Source organism: Barbatula barbatula (genome assembly GCF_947034865.1).
Source record: "Barbatula barbatula genome assembly, chromosome: 7".
Classification (NCBI taxonomy): Eukaryota; Metazoa; Chordata; class Actinopteri; order Cypriniformes; family Nemacheilidae; genus Barbatula; species Barbatula barbatula.
Genome location: NC_136770.1, coordinates 25,073,171 through 25,083,317, shown reverse-complemented (window position 1 = coordinate 25,083,317; position 10,147 = coordinate 25,073,171). Strand labels below are relative to the sequence as shown.

Genomic DNA, 10,147 nt, shown 5'->3' with positions numbered 1-10,147 from the left:
TTACGTTCCTCGCATGTTGTTATGGAAACGACAGGCCTCTGTCATTGGTTAGCTTTTTTAGAAAAGTTGAACTTTTTTCAATTTAAAAAGACGCTCAGAATGTTTCTTTAAAAACACGGTTTACTCCAAAGGATTACAATGTAAAATAGACGCTAGGCTTCAAAAAAGAAGTCAAGTCTGAACACGGCCTAACCTCTGGAGTTCACGGTGACCTCTGACTGGACGTTAGTTTATTATACCATTGCAATGTCATTATATACTTTAAAGCGCCACATGCCAAACTAATTTGGTAATAATTTAAACCCACGATAAATATCAATGTACCATGGCAACTAACTTAATAACCAACTGCTTCTTGGGGTGCATTGATTCACTATCACTGTACAATGGTAACGTTACCAGAACAGGCCTGTAATGTAATGAATGTTCGTGGTGTATTATTTTTGTAGTTTTATTATTCAATGTCACGATAACAAGTTAACACATTATTTCTTTAAACTAGCTGCTAGGAAAAATAAAAACAAATAGGTTTAAATAACTACCTTGCGCTTTTTGTTTGTTCCAAATATTTTTATGAAATATGGCAAATATTGCGAAGATGCCAACAAAAAATTAAAGATTGCGCGAACGCTCGCGATTACGACACGCTCGAACAGCAACAGCTGACGTCGCTCCGACAGCGCGGTGACGTCACCCGTCACGCCCCGCCCGCGGCCATGCGTACTGAGCTTGTTATCGGGTCGCTTGTTATGACTGAAGAAGGCCTCGGACTCAATTAAACTCACCCCCCCGACGCTGCCCCGGGACAGCCGCGTGCTCATGGAGGGCATGGACATAGACTTGGATCCGGAGCTCATGCAGAAGTTCAGCTGCATGGGCACCACGGATAAAGATGTCCTCATCTCGGAGTTCCAGAGGCTGCTGGGCTTCCAGCTCAACCCGGCTGGCTGCGCCTTCTTCCTGGACATGACTAACTGGTGAGTCCGATGCCTGAACTGCGGCCTCTCGGCGGTCCCGGGCCGTGTGTCGTCTCGAAGAGTTTCTCTCTCTGACTTTCTCACGTTTAATGTCTCGAGCGTGATAAACAGCTTCTGATTGACAGCTGTCACGAGTCGTGACACGGTTATATTGAGCTGAACCGAAACACACAACAAGCTAACTGCTAACTGACTGTTTGTAAAGGGATAAAGCGCGCGAGTTTCGCTAACCCTGAGCGTAAAAAGTGTTGATGGGCACGCGCATGCGTTCAAAGAGACGTTTTGCGGCATTGGCTTCTTAAATAAGACGGGTTGGTTTATTTCTGTCAGTTGACAAACAATTAGCTTGTTTGTATTAGCACCTGACTACTATACGGGCTGCGCCTAAACCCCTACCGAGTGCCCTGTGTAGGCAGCACGTGTTGGCGTCATAGGAGGTTTCCGAGTCGTGTGAAGGAACTCGAGACGTGTCTGTCGTGACCGATATAGTTGCTGACTCCAGTGAGACAGGACAGTGTGGTTCGGACAGCACCCGTGACGTGATGATGTCTTTTCTAAGTGCTGTCTGACTGTTTTTGACACGGACGTCGTGTAATGTCGCGACTATGCGAACAGATTGTTTGTACAGTGTGACTGTCAGATATTAGCTTCCACCTAATACCAAATATATAATCATGTAAATAAATAATTAATTGATTGATTGTTTATATCGTGAGGAAAAGGTCGTTTTGTGTGAACGATTGCGTAATGAGTGTACTTTCATCTCACACACAGGTCTGGCCCTCCCTGTTTAGTGCTCACTTTAATTTTCTGGATCATTATTGAAAAGAACAAAGAAAAAATGTGAATTAAATGAGATCTGAAAAGAGAGGCGTTAACTAAATACAGCTAATAATTGCTTTTTGTGTTTCACAAAGTACTACTGTCAAGTGTGTGGACCTTAATGCCTCATGCAGCAAAATCACGGTACTGACATCTGGATTAGTAGTTTTTGATGGAATGAGATAACTGTGAAGCTTCTGTGTTTTGTTCACATCAGGAACCTTCAAGCAGCTATAGGTGCATATTATGACTTTGAGAGTCCCAACATCAACACGCCGTCCATGTCTTTTGTGGAAGATGTGACGATCGGAGAAGGAGAGTCGGTCCCACCGGACACACAGTTCACGAAAACATGGAGAATACAAAACACGGGTAAGACCAACGGTTTCGTGGTCGTGGAGTATCATCTGTTTGACCGCTAACTAAAACGAAGTCAACACACAGGTTGGCTCGAATGGAGCAGTTCTGTTCACTAAAAAATGAAAAGTTGACTTAACTTAAAATTTCAAGGGAACTCGCTACACAGCTTTTTGAGTTTACTCAACGTTTGGCCAAGTGTTTCACCAAACTCAATCAACTGAGTACTGGCACATGACTCTCAATTGAAAAAACACTGAAATGTTCAACCAACTTAAAATAAATATGCAACAATCACATTTCTGAGTTCACTCCGCTATGGACTTAGTTGACGCAACTCAAAAGATTAACATTAATAATTGTTCTATTATTATGTAACAGATATAGTATATACACACTCTATTTAAGTAACTGCTTAAGCTGTTTTAGTTGTGGCCTCAGTGCTTTACTTACTTCTGACCTCAACACTGAGCACATGAGTTAATGATGGTAACAATTATCAAACGTCATATAGTTAAAAAAGGAACTCGAAATAATAGGCCAATGACTCTTAAAATATAGCAGCAAACACTAAAAAAGCAGTCATTTAATGATTTTAACCTGCGAATTGAAAATTCTGCAATGCATGCTGGGAACTTTCAAACACTAGAATTGTTTTTTGAGATTACCCAGTTTCACAAGTTGGTCAAACTTCTTGACGTGCTTTGGACAATCACTTAGAAAAAAGTATGCATTCTTCTTCTTCTACTAGAATAACTTTGTTCAAATGACTTTATTACCTTTGTTGGAGAACAATTTGAATGTGTATTTTTTACAGTGGATCTGAATGTGTTTTCTCTTGTGTCTGTGTTGTTTTGTACAGGTACAGAGTCGTGGCCACCAGGCGTGAGTCTGAAGTATATCGGAGGAGATCAGTTTGGTCACGTGAACATGGTGATGGTGCGCTCACTGGAGCCGCAGGAGATCTCTGATGTGAGCGTGCAGATGCGCAGTCCAGCCGTTCCCGGCATGTATCAGGGTCAGTGGAGAATGTGTACGGCCACCGGACTCTTCTACGGAGGTGAGCATACTCGCACATCTACAGAAAGGCACTTTTCCTTTTTTTAAGCTGCTTTATTGCTTAGAAAATGTGAAAGTTCTAGTATGCTATTAATTCTATTAATACACCTCGTATCCCCGTTAATTTATATGTGTTACTCTAGAAATGTCAGGTCATGTTTGCATTGTGGGATCTTAATCAGTGGTTTGTTACCTTTCTGCGTGTTGTGCAGATGTGATCTGGGTGATATTGAGTGTGGAGGAGGGTGGTCTGCTGGGGGTCACGCAGCAATTATCCTCCTTCGAGACGGAGTTTAACACGCAGCCACACCGCAGCCTGGAGGGAGATTTCAACCCCTTCGCATCACCACAGAAGAACAAGCAGGACACCAATGAAGATCATCTAAAAGACCCCGGGGGGCCCTGGGACGCCCCGCTTGATCAACAAGATCAAAATGGACTCACTCACAGCTCTGTAAATATTACACCAAATGGTCTCCAAAACAACTTATCAGTAGTGACGTACAGCCAGGTATGTATGCAGTGTTCAGTACTTTTGAAGAGTTGAATTCCATGTCTCTCTATCATCCTAGATTGAATAATGCTCAGTAACCGTCAAAGTGTGTGATACAGACTGATTTTATTTTATGAAGGGAAGTTTATAAAAGTCAAGCCAGACTGATAACTGTGACGTCTCTGAACAACACAATGGATTTCCAGATACACGTCATCTGTTTGTTCCTCACCCTGTGTTTTTTCTCACCAAACAAAAAAAAAACACATCGTAATGATGGGCTGGGCTTTAAAGCTGAAATATTGTTATACATGAACACACTGTTTAATCATTAAAAAAACATTAACAATACTGCCTAATAAACAGCAATATTACAAACATTTCACCTACAATCATTCTGAGCAGCAACAATATATTTTTTTACACACATTGAAACAAATCTTTAGTTTTGTTTGATTGTAAAATGATTTGTGAAATTAATGTAGTTGTTTATTACTCTGTGTAACATTTAGGAAACAAATTGGCAGTTTGAATTGATAGGTGTTCACAATTTTAAATATCATTATAAGGACACATAAAGCCGTTTTATTTTTTGCCTTTCTTTGTCTGCTCAAGTTTGATTTTGAGTTTGTTTTGGTGTTCTTTTGGCAAGTGTTGAAATGTGAGTCCAGTGACCACATTGCTTGTCGGCCACAAGATGGAGTGCCATACAAATGTGTGAACTGACACAGAATACCCAGCGTAAGAACTACACTCTGTTTACACACGTCACGATCACTATTACCCACGTCAGATGTTTGATATGCTAACCAAAAACATCAAACCCCATTGTATGAGCACAAAACATTTCTCAAAATATCTTCTTTTGTGTTCCACTGAAGAAAGATTCACACACAGATTTACAAACACACAAGGAGAACAAATGATGCACATTCTTAGCCACTAACTATAAGTGTGTAGAGAATTGTTGTTGGCCTCTTAAGGCATTCTTCACCCCAAAAATGAAAATTCTGTCATCATCTATAGATTGATTCAAACCTCTATAAATGTCTTTGTTTTACTGAAAAGACAGGAAGATATTGGTAGAATGTCAGATCTCACCCACCATTTACTGTCATAGTAGGGAAAATAAATACTATGTGGGATTTGACAATCTTAGGGTGAGTAAATGATGATGGAATTTTCATTTTGGGGTGAAATATCCCTTTAAGTCTGTTGGTCAGCAGCATTGAAGTTTTTGTGTGAGAAAATGAGCAGCGCTAGTTGAAAATATTCTTGTGGGTTCTGTTTGATTTATGTCTCACTCTGTGTTTTTATTCTCAGGGCATTCACGGACCCTTCCCGTTTGGACAGTCTTAAGAAACAGAAAGCACCCGGAAGCTCATCTGAGCTGCTACTTTTGCCCTTTTTCTGGGGTTGAGTGTGAGGGGGAGCAGATTTATTCTAAAGACTTGCGGAGCCCCCCCTCCACCCCCAACACATCACAACATCACCTGAAAGTTTGGACAGATGGGTTTGGCTCCAGATCAATATTCACCTGAGTTACGCATGTGTGAATGCTAGAATTAGAAGAGTGCTAGAAATGCTAAAGTGATATAATGAAAAATGACACACCGTTTTTGATCTGTATCGGCACGTTACCGCGGGAAATTCTGACGAGAGAGACAGAGAGAGAGAGAGAGAGAGAGAGAGAGAGAGAGAGTGGCAGGGTGGATTAACAGGTGAATGAATAAATGAATCATTGATTCTCGTGAAAACATATTTGGGTCACATTTCAAATCAAAATCAAGGAAAACGCTGGAAATGATGTTTTGCATCACTTCATTTCATTGTTCTTTTGGAATTGTTTTAATGATAATTGCCATTAAAACACATATTAAACACAAACACTACAACATGCAGCTATGTTTTAAATTATATATGTAGTTTAAACTGTGTAATTGACATTGAAAGGCTCTTATATAGTTCGTGGTTTAAATGCAAAATATCATTTCGTGTCTTTCTGATTTTGTGGTGAAATGACCAGAACACATTTTCTGAGTTTCAATAGAAGACGTGTGTGATGTGAGAATGTTTCGACCATGCGCAAAAGCCATCAACAGAAGAAAAACGCCTGTTCTGTATCATTTACATCAATCTTCTTTTACTCTCAAAACAGAAGTCAAAAACAACCCATAATGATTCTCTGCCAGCCACACGTTTATCTCTGAACGCAGTACTGCCGTCATTGTTGCGGTCAGGATCTCGTTGCTGTTATATTTGTTTACATCTCTGTTGTTCTGATTTCCTTCTCAACGGCACAATCCATCAGTGATAATAGTTGACAGATGTGGCACGTCATTGATCATCTGTTGATGGTGCTCATTATCGAGACTAAAGGTGGTATTAAAGCTGTTAGTTAAATGAGCCGGAGGGGTTTTAATGAATGAGTCCATTGAAGAAGAAATCTCCCGGGAGATTTCAAGTTAAACTCTTTTGATCTGTTTCGATTTGTACTTTCATGTGAGTTTTTAAGGACATGTTACAGTGCTTACAGTTTAAGAGACGAGTGCACATCAGTTGTTTCTCAGTAGAGATTAACTTTGAATTGAACCCGGAAGATTTCTTTCATTTCTATTCGCTTGAACGATCCGTGAATGTCACAATAGTCGAGCCCTGTGCTCCAGATAATATTTTAATGCGTGAAGAAAGTTTGTTGAGTTTATTTGGTTTAAATTGTGCCTCTTGTGTTTGGTGATATGATGGAACGCTTCTCTGGATGTTTATATGGAAATATATCTGAAAGGCCTGTGTGGCGTTTTACTGGTTGTTTTTCTGTCTTTCTGCATTGGTTATAAAGCGTTAATGAAAGAGATGATGAGCAACCGCTTTGTGTTCTGTTTCTCTATTGGTCTGTTGTTTTATAAATGAGAGGATGAGTGGTTGAAGGTGTCTAAACAAATCGTCTGGCGTCCTGAGGCCGTATGCAAATCAACGAGTTTCAACTGACCTTCTTATGTAAAGCCAGAAGAGGTGGATAATGTTATCATGTTCAAGACGATTCTTATCAGATGCACTGAAGGTTTAGCCATGAGCAGCGTTGTGTCCAGATGATCAGACGTGCGAGTGATCATTGCGGTGTCCATATATTCGTAAACGCACAAGCCGTAAACATTCTGATGACACGGACGGACAGAGACGAGTACTCACCTCATCCACAGAGAGTTGTGTTTGTGAAGTTTAACATCACACGTGACCGGTGTGATTGATTCATTGTCTCTTTTCTGCTTTTTTTTTGTATTCTCTTGGATTTTCTGCAGTCGTGGCATGGTGTATGATTGAGCTGAGAGTATGCATAGAGTCCTATAACAGCACATTGAAAGAGAAAATATGAAACGACTTTTCCTGTATGTATAATTGAACATTTGTATGATTAAATTAACACTGAAACTCAGTCTTTTGTTGTCTTGTGCTCCAATGAAGACCACGGCAGGTCTCTTCTTCATATCTCTTTTCTTAATAACACAAAAACACTCCTTAACCTCTCAAAGATATATGTTATTATAAGTTATTAACAACACTTTGTTCATTTTTGTGAATTGGTCCTTTGAATGGGTTTTATCTGCTCAATCTAAATATCCAAAATACTACAGTTTCTGCACTAATCTTGTTTTAAATGTATTTGTAATGCTCAAACTGTACCTGTTCAAATCCTTTTTATTGCTGCTATTGAGTTTGTGTTTTAAGACCGTTTTTGTGGATTTATGAGGTCAGGTGTCCTAGCAGACTAACAGGTGACGTTCAATGCGATTGAAAGGGTCGTAACCAAACAAGTTTCAATTCTTAAAGTGATTCTTCACCCAAAAATTCTGTCACTCTTTACTCACCTTCCAGTTGTTCCAAATCTGTATAAATGTCTTTGAGAAAGATTTGAGGAAAAAATACTTGATGAACTTTGAAGAATGTATGACAGCAAACCGTTCTGAGGCACATTTGACTATCATTGTGTTTGTTCCTACTATGGGAGTCAACGGGGGCAAAATCCGTCTGGTTATAAGCATTCTTCCAAATATCTGTTCATCAGAACAAAAGACATTTATACAGATTTGGAACCACTCAAAGGTGCCTTCTTAAATATGTTGGGTTATTTCAACCCACCATTGGGTCAAAAATGGACAAACCCCAGGGGGGTTCTAAATTCACCATCGTTGGGTTGATTTAACCTTAACCCTGGGTCAAATTTAACCATATTCTGGGTTAATTTAACCCAACCGTTGGGCTTGTCCGTATTTGACCTAACGATGGGGTAAAATAACCCAACATTTTTTAGAGCGCGAGTAAATGATGACAAGAATTTTCATAACCCTTTAAGAATTGAAAACCAGTGCAGCTATTTGTTTAGAATGTAACGCTGTTGATTTCGTGGTCTTCTGGATAGGGTTCATATTTCTAGTTGCCCATCATCAGTTTAAAAAGCTTAAGCAAAAATATAAGTCGTCTTCACTGAGGTTAAAGGTTTTCTTTCATAACATCATCATCATGTAATGTATTCCCACTGATACTGAATGAATGAATTGAACATTTGAATCAATGACAGTTACATTTGAATAAAACCCTGACGTTGTGTGTTTCCCAGTGTAAAAAGGAAAGCGCGATGTGCTTCAGGAAGAATATAATCTTGTTTAAAGTTATTAGCATCCCTGGTGTTGATCTAGAAGACCATATCTAGGCAAATATTTGCTCACCTTTCAGGTCTTGTGCAACTTTTCTTGGCACTATCATATAGTGTTACCCACCTCACCTGACAGATCGTGGACAAATGCAAAACATTTCCTCTTGCTTTGACAGCTGCTCTTCCTCACGACCCGCAAACACGGCGAGAGGCAAATGCTGTGGTATCACCGTGATTACGGCTTGTGAGCTTTTGTAGAAAAACACAGATTTGAGTCAAAGGCTTCACGTGTTCATCCTTGTCCTCACGTTTAATCTGTAAAAAACTTTACAGAAGTAAATAACCGTCACGTTCCACAAAAAAAACTGATTGAATATTTACAAGGTTATTAAGTTATCCGCTATAGACACAGTGTGAAGTGCTCAAAAAGTGTTTATTGACATTTGTGTTCAAATGCAGTGATGTATAAAGAACCTAAAAGCAATACTTTTTTTTAAAGTACAAATATCTTGCCAGAAAATTACTTAGAAGTGTAGAAGTGACCGTAACCTTTTAGAATATGACTCGAGTAAAAGTCTTAAAGTAACACACATATTGTACTTATAAGTATCAAAAGGACTTTTTATATTAAATACTCTTAAGGATTTTAAGTAAAATTCAACCAAACATGGTTAATTAAAATGTTTTTTAGCATAAAGATAAAAAATGGTTCAATTTACAACTTTAAAAAAGCTCTGTCTCGTGCTCAGTAGTTTTATCTGCAACAAACATGTTGCCAAACTATCAAGATGCAAGTTCAGAAACCACATCTTTATAACTTTATAAACCAATATTATCCATAGACAACCACTTGGATCAAAATCAGAACGAATTTGTCTGGCCCTTACTTCTTTCTTTCCTTGCATTTCCCTTACAGTAATAACCTCATTTGTTCATTCATTGAAACCAAAAAAGTGCTGTTTATCTTTAAAAGAGATGAATTACCCGCAGAGAGCACATTTTTACACTTGCACATTGAGCGTTAACCAATGATTGGTTCACCACTGTCTATTTCAGTTCTGTTTCTATGCTTTTATTTTGTAGTAACGAACTTAGAGGAATGTATCAGAGTAAAGGCCATTGCACATTGGGTCCGAAATTTACGACCTCAAGGTGTGTCAATCACATTTACACACCGCCTCCAATATTTTCTGCGTTTTTTGGATACCGTAATGAGCATTTTGAAAATATCAGACTGTAAGTGCAAGGTCATTAAAAGTATATATTTTGTTCATGAAATGTAGTGCAGTAACAGTCTGCAGAAATATAAAGACTCAAGTATTGTTACTTTGTTACATTACAACCCTAATGCTAAATGATAATTTTATTATAATTATTTTTGTCAGCGTTACATTTTTCTATATTAAAGGGACAGTTCACCCAAAAATGAAAATTCATTCGTCATCATTCGGCCTCATGTCATTTCATACCTGTATAAATAACTTTGTTGTGATGAACACAGAGAAAGATGTTTGCCATTATCAATTCTGTGACATGATTGACTTCCATACAAATCAATGGTAGTCAAAGGTGCCCCCGAACGGTTTGCTTTCTTCAAAATATCTCATTTTGTGTTCAACTGAACAAAAACATATATACAGTATTTTGTTCTACTATGGGTCCCAGATTTGCAAAAGGCTAACATTCTTCCAAATATCTTTAATAGAGCAAAGCAATGTATACAGGTTTGAGACAGGATGATAGAATTTCATTGGGGTGCCCGTCATTTGTCCTGGGGGGTTGGACATC

General features: G+C 38.8%; 1 protein-coding gene across 1 annotated transcript; it reads left to right on the top strand.

Annotated features, from left to right (window-relative positions):
• Nucleotides 1-639: 639 nt before the first annotated feature.
• ilrun (inflammation and lipid regulator with UBA-like and NBR1-like domains) lies at nucleotides 640-8,325 on the top strand. The gene is made up of 5 exons (XM_079460269.1): nucleotides 640-977; nucleotides 2,017-2,171; nucleotides 3,019-3,216; nucleotides 3,428-3,726; nucleotides 5,032-8,325. Exons 1-5 carry the CDS (start codon nucleotides 820-822, stop codon nucleotides 5,065-5,067), a joined length of 846 nt encoding a protein of 281 aa, XP_079316395.1. The 5' UTR covers nucleotides 640-819; the 3' UTR covers nucleotides 5,068-8,325.
• The last annotated feature ends 1,822 nt before the right edge of the window (nucleotides 8,326-10,147 follow it).

Coding starts and splice junctions, on each gene's coding strand:
- ilrun (XM_079460269.1), top strand. CDS start 820: ATGGAGGGCATGGACATAGACTTGGATCCGGAGCTCATGCAGAAGTTC. Junction 2,172..3,018: donor ATGGAGAATACAAAACACGG/GTAAGACCAACG, acceptor TGTTTTGTACAG/GTACAGAGTCGTGGCCACCA. Junction 3,217..3,427: donor CACCGGACTCTTCTACGGAG/GTGAGCATACTC, acceptor CGTGTTGTGCAG/ATGTGATCTGGGTGATATTG.